The sequence below is a fragment of the Micrasema longulum genome, unplaced genomic scaffold (genome assembly GCF_059751315.1).
Source record: "Micrasema longulum isolate JH-2025_06_02 unplaced genomic scaffold, ASM5975131v1 h1tg001030l, whole genome shotgun sequence".
Taxonomy (NCBI): Eukaryota; Metazoa; Arthropoda; class Insecta; order Trichoptera; family Brachycentridae; genus Micrasema; species Micrasema longulum.
Genome location: NW_028278218.1, coordinates 47,179 through 62,595, shown reverse-complemented (window position 1 = coordinate 62,595; position 15,417 = coordinate 47,179). Strand labels below are relative to the sequence as shown.

General features: G+C 32.6%; 1 protein-coding gene across 3 annotated transcripts; it reads right to left on the bottom strand.

Moving 5' to 3' along the window:
- Window positions 1–3,211: 3,211 nt before the first annotated feature.
- On the bottom strand, window positions 3,212–13,990 carry LOC148277463 (pseudouridine-5'-phosphatase-like). Of its 3 annotated transcripts, none has more exons than XM_088232862.1 (4): window positions 13,754–13,990; window positions 6,227–6,445; window positions 4,620–4,852; window positions 3,212–3,960 (listed from the first exon to the last, which is right to left on the bottom strand). In XM_088232862.1, the coding sequence occupies exons 1-4, from the start codon at window positions 13,851–13,853 to the stop codon at window positions 3,763–3,765; spliced, it is 750 nt and encodes a 249-aa protein (XP_088088988.1). In that variant the 5' UTR covers window positions 13,854–13,990; the 3' UTR covers window positions 3,212–3,762. The 3 variants fall into 3 exon arrangements, with proteins under 3 accessions (XP_088088988.1, XP_088088989.1, XP_088088990.1); XM_088232863.1 differs by lacking the exon at window positions 13,754–13,990 and adding an exon at window positions 6,814–6,977; XM_088232864.1 differs by lacking the exon at window positions 13,754–13,990 and adding an exon at window positions 6,555–6,661.
- Between the last annotated feature and the right edge of the window lie 1,427 nt (window positions 13,991–15,417).

Genomic DNA, 15,417 nt, shown 5'->3' with positions numbered 1-15,417 from the left:
TTTGAATAATCTGTGACTACTTAGTCATTAGTGTTAGTATGATTTCACCCCGTTCTCTGAATGTGATACATTATTATTTTTGTGTTTAAATGTTAGCAGAGTGTCTGAAATACATAAAGTGTAAAATAAAGTCAGGAGTTAGTTTTGTTTTCTTATTAAATAGTGGGTAATGTTAGTACACGCTGCAGAATTTTATAAAACTTGTACATATTGTAAATAGAAAATAAATTTAATGTAATTCACACGGTTCTATTATGTACTGAGAAGTGAGTAAATTTAAATATATTTCTCGTTTTAATTTCACACATGGTTTTATTCGTTCTACTCCTACTTTTTTTGTATCCAGACAGATGAAGAATACAGTTCTATGTGTGAGAAATAGAACCAGAACCCTGGTCGAGTGTTTTCGATTCATTGGCTGCTCTCAGGTTAAAGTACCGAATAAGGAAATCGAGAGGAGATACGTCCATCTCGTGTAGTAGATGGTTCTGGGTTTGATTCCTGGCGGGATGGACTTGAAATATTAATGTTAAAGATCGTTTAAACTACAATATTTCATTGTTCCTGAACTAACACCTGATATGTAAGACTGATCACCTTACCTCCAACAGTAACAGGTGGTTGAAATACGCTACATTTAATTTACCAATGCAGTGCCCTTTGCTGCACTGGGTGTGGGAAAGGTGAATGATGGTGATTTCTACCGTTTTGTTAATCTAAAAACCATCATAAAAATCCAAGACTGCGTGCCTGAACTTCCCCTTATCCCCTCCTCAAAATGGTTCTCCATCTCTGTTAAAAATATTTGAGTCGTATCGGGTTGCCATCGGCTCGATATATCGGGACTGTCACCTCTGTCCGGACAAATATCCCGTTTTAAATTTGCGCAGTACACTGCTAACTAACAAAAAACTTCCTCGGCCGTACTGACTACGAACGAATAGATTGGGTGACAAATGCTTTCAGCAATTTATGCATCCAAAGAACTTCATAGAAACTGAACTTGCCTTTTGATAGAGTAAAAGTTGATGGATTCTGAGGAAGAAAAGTGGATTTATTTTTATCAACTGTTGAAACTATGCAAGCATTTGTTTATTTTCACTTCCAGTCCCACCACAATGGAGAGAAAAATATCGATGTTAGCCCAGTGGACCCGGATGAAAGAATTCATCTGCTGCAAGGGACTGTTGTCAATATTGCAGTATTAGGTTAATTTTAAGATGACTTGCACATAGTTCTACAGATAGATAAAAGGGCAAAAAGAACTGCCCAAGAAAATTTAATTCATCGGAAAAGTATGGTCAGTAAGTACTTCTTCCTCAAGAAACACTTTTATTTTTAAAAATTCATTATAAAATTACATTTTTTGTTACTACATCTCGCCATCCCGGAGTGCACTGACGAGACTTAAGCCAAGTATGGCGACCCTATTTGAGAAGAGCTAATTATCCCAATAAACTCATGAGTTGGAGCAGGTTCTACAATTCGCATGAGTATTTTTGTCATTTTAATACAATGGAGCGGAATTTGTGACTCACAGTCGTCTTATTTTGTAGAATTTTCAGAACATTAATAAACACCAAAGTACATTCACGGAGACTGGACTGCTGTACACGTATGAACCAAGAGCCAATAACCAGTACACCATGAGACCGACTAATCTCCACTCGATTTCCTTTTGTAAAATTTTCATCTTACAGGAGGCGCTGAATTTTTAAAAAATAAATCCAAAAGAATATAATAATTTTCAATCCACCTTAATTTTTACTATGCCATCTGGATTTGGACGATACATGTGAAACGGACCATTCTTTGTCAGATATACGGCTCGTTTGTTTATTTGGAAATTCTAGTAATAATGAACCTTGAATGTAATAATACACCATTGGCTAATTAGTCGCCCATATGGACAATAACCCTTCTATGATTATTTACTACGAAGTTAGCTACAGTACTACAGCAATACAAAGGGTGGTAGGTACTCATGTCGAGAATTGCAAGCACAAACCAAAACGGTCCATTACACATTTGTTGCTTAGCTAAAAACCAAACCGAAAATTTGGAACGCTTTTGTCCTATGCAAAAGAGCGAAAGGGCTTCTCTGGTGGATTATTACTCTGAGTAATGAACAGACTCATCCAGTATTTTATCTTTACGACTCGTTTGTCAATATAAAAACTTTAAGATTTAATCTAGTATTCGGCTACAAGCATTAGGACAATTTTTTTGTTTCAAATTACATAATATATATCAACAAATTAAAAACCATCAGAATTTCATATTTTTTATTAAATTAAAGAATACATGCAGTGAATATAATTAATATGAAGCTGAACTGGAAAACTACTATATAATATATAGATAATTAATGTATAATATGGACTAGTGTGCTTATATTTACCTTATTTTATAATAAGCACCGATCATTACATAAACATAATACTATGTAAAGTATGCATTTTCAATATAAAAATAATTGTGCTATATAAATATATTCATTAAAAATAATTGCACTCAATATAATTGATTAAAACTATCAAGCACGACATTAAATCTATAATACTTTATTTAATTACAAGTTTTTATTTAGTACGAGCAATGTTTTCATAAAACAGTCAAAAAAATTATTTTTCTTAAACCATTTTCTCTACCTATTCAAAGCAGTAATTTGGAATAATTATGAAAATTGCTTTCAAATCACAGAGCTGTAATTAAATTTATTCCCTGAAAAAAATGGACTTGTTTTAATTCAGTACTTAAGTAAAGTTCTGTGCTTAAGCGTGGAAAAGATAAGTATTTTTTTATTTATTTTTAATATTTAAAATGTTGCGTGCATTTGAAAAAGGATTTTCAAAACCACAAAAATATTTGGCCATATAAATCGTAGCTATAGAAATAGTAATAATTTATGATGTTCTTGGCAGAACGTGCACGAGTTTTCAAAATTATTGCAAAATGCAATATAAACATTTGTATAATATGCATTCAGCTCTGAATAAGTAAATCCTAAACGTTAAAATTTCAATAATCATGTTTTTAATGATTAATTCTATGTAAAATCTCCCATACTAATACATCTTTGTATCTTGTATTACAATATAATAAATGAATATGTCAATAATTAAACAAAATATTGAAAATTGTTTTACACAAATGCAATAAAGAATTTCAATGTTTTTTTATTTATTAAAATATTATCTTATTATAGTTATTTTGTAATTATCAGCGCTTTAAATTTTTAAAGTTTTGTAATTTTTAAATTACTCCGCGTGTTACGTCGCAAGTTCCTTTTGGTTAGTTCTGCTGATTGGTGAATCGGCCTACGTAAACTGTAAATCTATCACAATACTCTATCATTGGTTGATTCAGAAGAACTAGTGACGTCGTTCAAAGTTGTTTGTTTTTATGCAACAATTAATGTTCTAATATGTACCGCGCATGAGAAAACATTTTTATATCCAATTTCAATTTCATAGCACTGAACTTCCTCATTCTGTAATTAGCATGGCAGACATGTTTAGTTTTTACTGGATTTCAATAGTCCACTGAATTAATTATGGTAAAATAAAACCCATAATCTTATAAATAACTTAACATAAAAACAGCGCTGCTTCTTAAGTGTTCCCAATAGAATAAATAATATTGTTTTTAGGTTATGGGCCTTACTTAAAAACGTGGTATAAAGTTATGCCTAGGTGTACCTTTATACCAGGTTTATACGTAAGACCCTATTAGCTATTAGTTATAACTTTATCTAGAGACCTAATAATATCGTATTACTTCTTCTTTAAATGGAGGTAAGCCGAACAGTTCTGGTCTGAAATCAAGCAGGGAATCCACGACGAGGGTTGCGTTAGAAGTAAGCGATTTATCTAGTGATGGATCAGGAGTCATGAGGACTTGCATTCCGGCCGCACGACCAGAAGTTACGCCATTGGGTGCATCCTCAATAACCAAACACTGGAATGAAAATGCGTTGTTAGAAAGAATTTGATATTAGTAAGAATCAAAAAATAAAGGATTCGTAAAAACTGCAAAAATAGCAATCTCCTTAAATAAAAACTATTGATTGAATTTTACATGGATTATAAAACTGAATAAAAAATTGGTCGCAGAATTCTAAAGAAGAAATCTTGTATCTCATTCTGCAAATGTTCTATTGGTGTATTACACTTCATCATCATTCCCCTCTCCGCACCCAATGGTGGATAGGGCACTGTATTAGTAAACCAAGTACAGCGTATTTCGATCATCTGTTACATGAAGGTAAGGTGGTCAGTCCTATACTTCAGGTGCCAATCCAGAACTTATTTTGAATAGTATGTTTTAACATCTTGATATCACATATAAAATTTCAACAAATAATTTTGTAGCCATAATCTTGTTCAGTGTAATTTATGGAACGATTTCAAATTAGGTTACATATTACATTTACTCATGAACTTATTATGGCTTTTTAGGTTGTGTCCATGTTAAGTTATAATAATTAACACAGAAAAAATAATTAATTTGAGAAATAAAAACATATTATACGATAACAAATAGTTCAAAAAATTGCATATAAAAAGAATTTTGTAAAACTTCAAATTTGAATGTGTATGTTAAGACAGCAAACTTACATTTTCTGGCTTGGGTTTATCTGGAAACCTCGACGCGCAGATCAAATAAATATCTGGGTGTGGTTTTCCATTCTTGACCTCCGGGTCGGTACTGCCCATGACCTTGTGGTCAAATAGGTCAAACAGGTCCTGGTGATTGTAGGTTTTCACTTCAACACTCGCCTTACCGGAACTGGTAGCCAAAGCCATCGGGACTCTGTGTCTGTACAAATGTTCAATTAGCCTTTTTGCACCTGAAACAAAATTAAATACTTTAGGTAAGATGGCACATCGAGGAAGATGACATGAGCTGCAATTGCAGGCAGGTGCAGGATGATCCTCATCTGCAGCAGTGCCCACAAATACAGATGGCAAATGATAAAGCGATATTTTTTTTTTTTTTTGCACCACAACATTAATTACAGTGGTGAATTGCATCACAGAGCACCCAGGCTTGAGAAAAATCACATTTTTTAATTTTTGTGTTCTCACCGGGAATCGAACCCGGAACCTGCCGTGCGTGAGTCAAGCGTCTTGACCACTACACCACGGAGGCCGCCATCCATCGCCGATATCCATCACTGCATACTGGAGTGGCAAGGTCTGATGTCCGGACCTTTTAAGTGAGTAAGTAATAATTAAGGTATGGATGGTCTGCGTAGATACTAAAGTTATACGCTTTTGGGATTTAATATGAAAACATTGTAAAAGAGACCAAACTTTATCCCAAAACATCTGTGTGATCAAATGTGAGTGGGACCTCCCTATGAAGCATTGGGCGATCATTTTGCGATTTGATTCTTAGATCCTGATAATCTGCAAATCGTTTATTTCATTTCACTGTTATTATGTTTTTTTTGCTATAAATTGTTTAAAAATGAAAAATCTCTTCACCATTTACACATTTTTACTAACTTATTATGATGTGATATAATACTAACTTACTAACTTGTTTATACTAAATTACTAACACATGTGTAAATATGTAAAAAAAAAAATACAAAAAACTCGACACTGGCCAGAACACCCAAGTTGAGGGGTGAAAAGGCCACTAAAAAAACTAAGAAGAAGGAACCCTTTTAGCCCGGGCGTCCATTCAAATAAACACGAAATTTAGCATTTATTTACTCTCGTATGTACTGAAATTAAAAAGAAGCACTTTATTGGTACAATATGGCTCAAAATGAACTTAAACATAATGAGAACTTACCGGACTGCTTGAAATATTATATGGATGACAAATTTAAATACAAAATTTAAAATCAGATGAAGACTACTAACCACACGAGATATTGTAATATATGATTTAACCTAATACTTCATCAACCTCATTCCCCTTACAAATGCAGCATATTTCAAAAATATGTCATCTGAAGGTAAGGTGATCAGTAAAATCAACATTTTACATTCACCCAGCCGAGCATTGAACCATGGATCTCAAAAATGATTGAGGCGAACTTATCTACACCTCATTTCTTTTTTCAGGATTTTTACCTGAAACAAAAACACACATCCAGGGTTCCGGTTCAATTACACACACAGAACTTTATTCTTTATCCGCCTGGGCACAGGCAAACATGGAGAAGGATAAATGAACAAAACAAATAAATAAAATGTAAAAAATTTACCCTTCATAAGTTTTACTTTGGTGAACACTTCATCTCCCAGTGAGTTCATTTGATACCGAAATTCTTCCGGAGTGATGGGCAAACCGACTTCTCGACACACGATCTCCGATGTCATCTGTTCCGTGGTGCCCATGATACGGAGCCTGGTGTCGCGAGGGTAATCCTTCCCGTACTTGTTGCATATTGCCCGGACAATCTCTTCGTATATGCACTCGGAATCTGCAACCAAAAGATCAAATGCAATTAGTCGGCAAGTTTTTATTCTGCGCTTATTTTGTTTCCATTCATTTTCCTTCTTTTTTTTATTTGGGAACATTTTGAAAATTACTTTTCTTTATGTATCAGTTTTTTCTATTATGGTTATAAAAATTTTTTTTTTTTCATTCATATGGTGAAATATCTTTTGAACCACAATTTTATTTCTGCTAACAGAAATTAATTCTTGAGTTTCTGCTGGCAGAAATTCAATAAACACTTTCAAAAACCCCAAGCAAAACCTGCATGAAATGACTGCATGAATTTATTTATAAAACAAAACGTATGTACAAAGAAAACTAAATGCAGTACATTGACTCTATATTACTCACCGAGGAACTTTAGCATTCCTTCATAAATATAATGACCAATACAGCATGCGCACGCTTCGTGATACTGGCTAACATTGAAATATATCCACCTTAGTTTTAAGATTTCCTCAGAGCTATTTTACAGACACATCACAATGTTTTCGAGCAATCAAAATGTACGCAACAAAGAAGACTAAATACAGTACATTGCATCTCTATTACTCACCAAGCAACTTGAAAATTCCCTCAAGAATATAATGACCAATACAGCATGCACACGCTTCGTGATACTGGCAAACATTGAAATATATCGACCTTTGTTTTAAGATTTCCTCAGAGTTATTTTGTAAACATATCACATAATGTTTTCAGGAAAACAAAAAAACAGACAAATGAATTATGAGGTGTTTGTTTATAATTGTAAATTATAATAAACAGACTGCAACCATAGTTTTTTTACTTGTGTGGAACTCATAACATATGACTTTTTTATTGTTTTGGTGGTTTTAAATGTGTCAATCAAAAAATAAACAAGCCATCGCGCCGTTTTACCGTAGGGATAGGCAGAGAAGACAGAACATAATATCACTCTGGCTTTGTATACAGACCTTGCTTATTTTTAATTCATACATTTTCTCAAGCACGGATTCCGACTTTTGACATGGCATCTCTAAGTATTTGTTGTGAATCATGTTACTTAAATATTATAAGTCGATTAACGAGTTATGTTTTTTTTTAATACAAAAAAGAAATATTTGGGTTCATCTTATGATTTACCCAAATATTTCCATTTTGGTGCCATTTTCGACAATAACTCACAATTAGAAAATGGGAATCAAGTTGGGGTAGAGTGGGGTTCGAAGCTCAAACCTCTGATTTGTGAGTCTACGACGCTAGACAAGGGACTACAGCCTGATATTATTTTATATAAATGTTTTTAAATAAAACATTTAAAATGTTATTTTGTCATTTTATTAAGAGATTGTTACAAATCGGATTTATTTTAAAATCCACTTGATCTACATAAAAAATAAAACAGAAATAACCAATTTTTTTTTAAATCACTTTGTATGTGTCGGCCTCGTGGTGTAATGGTGAGCATGTTTGCCTACCATGCAATAGGTCTCGGGTTTGATTCCCGACATGGTTGATATGAAATATTTATTTAAAATGGTGTCTTTACACTAGAACGACGTATTAAAAAATAAATAGAAGCAATTTAATGTTTACAAACACGATTTTCTATTTTCCAAGTGTGGTCACCTCACAAATACAGCTAACCAAATATTATTGCAACCTTGAATGGTTGCCAAAATTTTAGAAAATAATAAAATATCTCTCTGGTTCTACATCCAGGAAACGTAATGCGTCGCTCGCTGTGTAATCAAAAATCACATATTTTTTACAAACTACCCAGTAATGTCTTCTTAGTAAACATAGCATTGGAATGATGTAAATGAGGTCATCAGACTGATATATTTATGACTGTATGTTTTTGGAGATACATTAAATCAACTGTGTGACATTAACCTTAGAAAATGTATTGTTTTTGTCAATTAATCTATTGCACAAGTTCATAAAAAATGTTGGGATTCTAGTTCCTCGTTTCAAATTATGATCATATTAATAACACATGGAAGCTAGATTACGACACATCTCGCAGCTGCAGAGTGCATGGATGGTATGAAATCTAGCCCCAATTTGCAATATTTTTTTATTTGCAAATAAAAGCTACATGACAGAAGTTTTAAATTTCTAAGTTTTAAAACCCTGTTTACGGAATTTAACTATGAAATAATTTGATAGTTGACGACATTAACGCATGGAACCTAGATCAACAAACATCTCGCAGCTACAAAGTGCATGGACAAATGGAATTCTAGCAACCTAAAAATGATTCCAATAAACAATATACATTGAGCAAAGTAGTAATATCGAGGGTTCTGGTATTATGATAAATATGCGCCCGGCTCAAGACCCTTGACATTCATTATGTTCATACGTGATGCTCTCACGCTGAAGAGTCATGTCTCCATTATTAACTCTCCACAATATTTCATCTCTATATGCAAGTATGAGTAATAGTTTGTTATCTGATAAACGTCCTTAATTAATAATAACTGCAAAGCATGAGATTATCTGATGATCATTTGTTATCATTATCCATCAGAATAAAAATTATATTGATATAAAAAATATCATCCTAATTAAACCCTGTTCAGATAGGGCATTGTGTTAGTAGACTAAATGCAGAGTAATTTTATCATATGTCACATAAATGTAAGGTGATCAGTCTTAAGCTTCAGGCACTCATTCAGAGACAGTGAAATAAAGCGATTTTGGATGAGTTATAAAAAATATAGGTACGCTCATATCTACAGGTTTGTGTTGCTTGAATCATCATTTTCTTATAAATATCCCGTGGTGTAATGGCTAAGACATTTGACCCACACATGGAAGGTTCGGGTTCGGGTTCGATTTCTGGTTGCTATCCATAGAAAATTTATTCACTACCTCCCACACAAATTACAAATACAGGAGTTACTGGACTCTCCACCCTGATGCTCCAAAAACAATTAAAAAATCAACACAAACTTCGGTCAAAAAGGATTGATCTACTTCTTGGATCTCAATCTAATGGATAATGGAGGTGAGTTGCGCATGGATCGATGAGTATATCAGGCCAAATAAGTAAAAAAAATAAAAAAATATATTTATAAAACGTTTTGTATATAGGTTTTACATGATTTTACTGTGTAGTTTAAATATGTATTTAAGGCATGTCTGTAAAATGTTTCCCTTGGCATGGGACACCCCAGTGAACATTGTCTTTAATGTAAAAAAATTCATGCAAAAATTCTGAAAGAATAAATGAAACAAAAAACATTTTTTTTAAAACACAAAAAAAATATTTTTCACAACTCAGTGTGTTCTGTGTTGTAATTCACCAATATAATTAGGCCTCCTGGGCCCCGATTACAATGCGCTGCTTTAGTTCATGTATGTTCAATAGACCATTTAAAAAAAATTGAGTTATGAATGACATTATGTTTATTATCCTATTACGCGGTCATGTAGTTAAAGAAATTTTTTTTATTCCGTTATTAAATAATATTTTCAGCATTCTTTGAGTGCCAATCTCCACTCACTGATTTGACTTATTCGACTTTAAAAACAAATAAAATGTATTTTGTACAATTTGCAAAATGGTCTATTGAACATACAAGAACTAGGGGCAGCGAATGGGAAGTTAACATTTATCTTAAATTTTATCAACAAAGTAAAATTAAGTTTTCTGTATAAGAGCAGAATATACACACATTTTTTTCTTCTAAACATGTTCAATTATATGTTACTGACGAAGATACTTTAAATGTACATGCAAAAATATACTCATTTTCGTACACAAATATCGGTTCTTCTTCATAGACAGTCGAAGATAACTCTGTTAACTTCCCATTGTAATCGGGGCCCTGGCCTGTTTTGGTGCAAAATAATAATTTAAAACATTTTTTATTTGAATTGCTATTTTCAATTATGCAAGAGGTCTCGGGTTCAATTCCCGACATGGTTGACATAAAACATTTAATTAAAAGGAGGTTTTAAGTTTTAGCACTAGAATATTTCATTGTAACTAGACTGGCACCTGAAGTGTAAAACTGGTCATCTTACATTCATGTAACAAAAAAATATCGAGTTACACTGCAGTTGGTTTATCAATGGCTGACACTTAAACCAGCCAATGACAGGTCACGAGCCTTATAAATGTCTAGACTTTCTCAAGGCACTCTCTTAATACCCATACACAATTCCTCTTTCTTCTCTAACTCATATAGTGTCCATGCGGCTCGACTGTGGAATCATCTCCCATCCACCATCAAAGATGTTACTACATTATCTCTGCTTAAATCACGTCTGAAGAAACATCTCCTTTCTCTTCCTTAATCTCTCCTCCTTTCCTTTTTCCTCTTTCCTCTTTTTTCCTTTTTCCCATTGAGTAATAGTTTTGATTTTAGGTCATTTATAAACAAACACGTTTATTTCTATTTTTTTATACATTTTTAACTTTTTAATCTTTTTTTTTTCTATTGAATATGTTCTGTAACTTGAATTATAAAAATACAACTTTTATTCTATTGGTTGGTTGGAAGAAATTGCCATTTGGCAATAAGCCCGCCAATGTACAAATAACATTATGTACAAAAAGTTAAATAAATAAATAGACTTCCATATTTCTTTCTTTAAAATGTTCTCCATCTCTAATGTTATTGGTTAATCTGTGAAATCCCGTCGTTTGTCTACAAACATTTGAACAAATTCAAAATATTGAAATTAATATTTGAAGCACTAACTTTGAGTTATACTTTTTAAAAAAAAAAAAATGGCATTGCAAAATAAATTGTATGCTTTTGCCAATGTCATAAATAAACTGGTTCGCAGTACGCAACCAGCAACCAGGCCCAACCGTTGGGTCTGCAAGCAACGTAAACATAGGTAAGTCTAACAGTTCCGAGGAAGTTCTCTCCTTTCTCGTTTCAAAACTAAAAAGGAGAATCCCTCCACCAACCGGTCAATCCTCCACCCATACTCATGCTGCTGTCACCGTGTCACCGATCCAACATCAGGCCCTAGTCGAGCACAACAAATCGATTCCGTTATTTAAAAAAAAATTAAGCAAAAGATTGTATATAAGTAGATGGATTCCTGCTCGCTAAGATGAGTTGGATTTTTGTAGGAAGAGAAATTAGTGTCATTAGGTCATAATAATAAAATAATATAAATATCAGTAATAGTATAAATAATAGTTATACATTATAATAAAATTAATTTTTTAAATATTGGGATTGGAAAAATAATTATGAAAGTAGGTTAAATGCGGTCGAAATGCGATCCCTCAGGTGGTTGTGTGGTAAAATGATGTATGATAGGTGCACAAATGTCGAGATCTGTGAACTATGTAAGACTGAGATAGGCATCATCGACAAAATCAAGAAAGGAGCTATGCGCTGGTTTGGACATGTAGAGCGAATGGACAGCGAAAGAACGGCTAAAAGGATCTACGATGCGAATGTCGATGGATGCAGAAAACGAGAAAGACCGGGAAAAATATGGCACGATCAAGTCCATCAAATACTTGAAGATGGACATTTCAAGAATAGGAATAATGTAGAGGAATCGAGGTCCGTATGCAAAGACAGTTTGTTTTAACAAATTACAACAGGGATGGAGAATACCTTAGAAAAGGGAATATGGAAGTCTAGGCATATACAGGGCTTATGACCTGTCATTGGCTGGTTTAAGTCGCCACTTTACACACTGTGTAACATTCACCATTTTGCCTATGTTTGAACATCCATATTTCTTCCATTTGTTGAATTTAGTGAAGTTACAGTTTGATTTGTTTTTTTTTTTTTAATTGTTTTATTCACTTTTTTTTACACCGACTGGATTTATTAGCTCCATATGTAATATTTAGTAAACATCGATAATAGAAAAGGCTCAAATTAATTAGTTAAGTATACCTTAAAAAAGAAGCTTGTGTAGCTTTGAAACCGGTCGGTAGAAAAAAAAAGTTGCTAAAAACAAAGTTATTTTTATTTAAATTTATTTCAACAGAGAGGGAAAAAAATATTTTGAGAAGGGAATATGGAAGTCTAGGCATTTACAATGTTATTTTTTATGTTATTTTATGTTATGGAAAGTTATTTTTATTTATTTTATCAAAATATTGAATTTAAAACAACACAGGCATGTGGGACAACGTCAATTTGGTGCATTTTATATACTTAGTTGTCCAGTTAGAAAATAAAGATAATAAGTATGATTAGTTGAAAAATTTATAACTTTTATGACTAATTATAATTTTCTCTGATCTAACTGGAAAATAATTGGCAAAATATTCACGTTAATTGGAAATATAAATGACAATTTTGAGTCAGAGAATTAAATTTTTGCATGGTTTACTGGGTTCATTTAATTAATTTTAATAATAAGGAAGTTCGGTGCTGTGGGAAATTGGATACAAAAATATTTTCTTACACGTGGTAAAAATTAAAGCATTAAATTGTACGGCCATGTTTGTCTAAAATGTATGAAAAAAATCATTAAAATGATGTCACGATTTCTTTTAAATAAACCAACGATAGTAATTTAAAAAAATAAAAAAATCGTAGTGACTAACCACAGAACCCACAACCCGATCACAACACTAAACACATTTGTTGAAATCAATATTCATAGAATCAAAAGCGCCCTTCATTATTTTACGAAAATAGCGCTACATAAGTCATCTATAATAATAATTCATATGGCTAGGTATTTATTTTGAAATATAAGAATATTTTTTAATCGCGTGATTAATCATTTAAAAAAAAAAAAGCGACAAAACTTTTGTTTCAGAAAAACAACATAAAATAATTGTAATGCTTTGTTCTAAAACTTTTTTTAAAACCGGACATCGGACATCGCGATATATCGTGATTGTAAAGATAAGCTTTTTATACATCTAGTTAGCTTTATTCAAGGATGTTTGTTCTAGTTATCTATAAAACAGTATACTTAATGAAAATATGCTAATAGTATCGTCTGGATCAATATAAAAGTCCGATCACTACGTACCATCGTGAACGTTCGTTTGTTTACTGGAGACCTAGTTCCTAGAATTGAATGACTTTAGATTCGACAATAACGAACCGGCGGTGATTTTGCTTTCATGAAGTGGTAGAAATTAACAGGAAGGACGAAAATAGAAAGACATAAAGTAAACACGCTCATATGGCGGCCGTGAAAATTCGTAACCCTCGGAATGTCTGGAAAACTTATTTGAAATCACTTTGTTTGATAAAATAAACACATTAAAACAAGTTTTCAACAACACAATAATAACAGAGCTTAAACCATAGTTTAAATATACATTCACGTTGGATTCAAGTGATAAAATATAATTTTTAAATTTTCTTACCTAAAATAACGCCATCCATGTCAAATAACACGTGTGTCACTTTTTTGAAGTTGGGGCTAGCGTTCGAAATTCCGTTTATGCGTTCGCCGTTATGTTCCATTGTAGTAATATTTTTTAAACAATTAGCATTAAAAATTATAATATTTCGTGGAAAAATCGTACGACCCGCGGTTTGGTAAATACTCAATGATATCAGCTGCGACAGAACCTCTGTAGTGCAGGTTAGCCAACAGAATGATAATTCCTGTGAGTTTGCGGCGATTAAATACTCCGTTCCTATCTAGGAAACTTGAGAAAATTTATGGCTTTCCGGCGAGCGTCCAAAATTTTCGTCGGAAAACGTAAATGATGCAAAGCAGATTTTGTGCATTTAATTCGTTTTAATGTGACCTTGTCACAAATGAACAGTCAAAGAAAACGATTTTTTTATGTAAATAGAGAAAATGTAATGAAACAGAATGAGGAAAATTGATGTTTTTTTTTTAAAGAGATTATCAAAACAAGTCGATTTTTTGAAAAATTGAATAAAATACATAATAATGTGGCCATAGCTACGGCTTTTTACGTTTTCTAATTTTTTGCCACTCCGCGCGTGACATCACTAGTGCCCTTCGGCGAATTGTTCTGATTGGTAAGTTGGCTTCCTGAAAACCTGAAATCTATCACAACACTCGAATATTGGTTGATTTAGAAGCAATTGTGAAGTCATCTATGTTAATTGTGATGTTTTTTGTATCCGGTTTCCCGTAGCACTGAACTTCCTCATTAGGCACATATTATAACATTTGAGTAATTTTTGTTTACCAAATAATATAATCTTGAATTTGCGTATTTATTATTTTTATTTTGAGATTTTAAAATAATGTTGACTTATACCCGTATGCAGAGACAAACCTTAAGGTGAGGAAAGTACATTCTATTGTCTTCACCTTCGGGTTATTCTCTGCATTTGAAATTAGAATGTACTTTCCTCACCTTAAGTTTTGTCTCTGCATACGGGTAATAACCTTAAGGTGAGGAAAGTACATTCTATTATCTTCACCTTCGGGTTATTCTTTGCATTTGAAATTAGAATGTACTTTCCTCACCTTAAGTTTTGTCTCTGCATACGGGTATTAGCCTTAATGACTGAGTGTATCTACTTATTGTGTTTAAAATTTGTTCCGACTTCTTACATGTATGCATAATGTTTGTTAATATTTTGATTATTTTGTTGTAATTTATCTGGTTATTTAGTTTTATCTTCCTTCTAATATATTCAAATCCTATTTCAATTTATTTTGAAATTTTTGTTTGTTTCGTTATATGTTATTAATGTTTTGATGTTATTCTTGTATCTGTTTTGTTATTCCTTTCAGTTTGGGTTGTTCTTATATTTATTGTAAATTAATGGAACTTGTTTTTGGCCGATATTATCAAGTTTTGGTAGAAGGCTAGGAAAAAAAATAAATGCATATTTGGTATCACACATTCCTTTATCTATGTATATAATTTAAAATTCCACTAAATAATACTCATTTCAGACGCTTTGAAAGCATTCATACAAGGTTTTGGCATATTAATACATAGGTAGGCATACCTTGAACCCTCTAAAATGATGACACTTAACTCATGCCCAACGAGTATTTAGTATTTAGTCATCCTTCGCCTGTCTGCCAAGCATG

Excerpts from the sequence above, each read along its gene's own strand:
- LOC148277463 (XM_088232862.1), bottom strand. The coding sequence starts at position 13,853 with ATGGAACATAACGGCGAACGCATAAACGGAATTTCGAACGCTAGCCCC. Across the intron at positions 4,853-6,226 it reads CAAAGTAAAACTTATGAAGG|GTGCAAAAAGGCTAATTGAA; the intron begins GTAAATTTTTTA and ends ATTTTGTTTCAG. Across the intron at positions 3,961-4,619 it reads ATAAACCCAAGCCAGAAAAT|TGTTTGGTTATTGAGGATGC; the intron begins GTAAGTTTGCTG and ends TTTTCATTCCAG.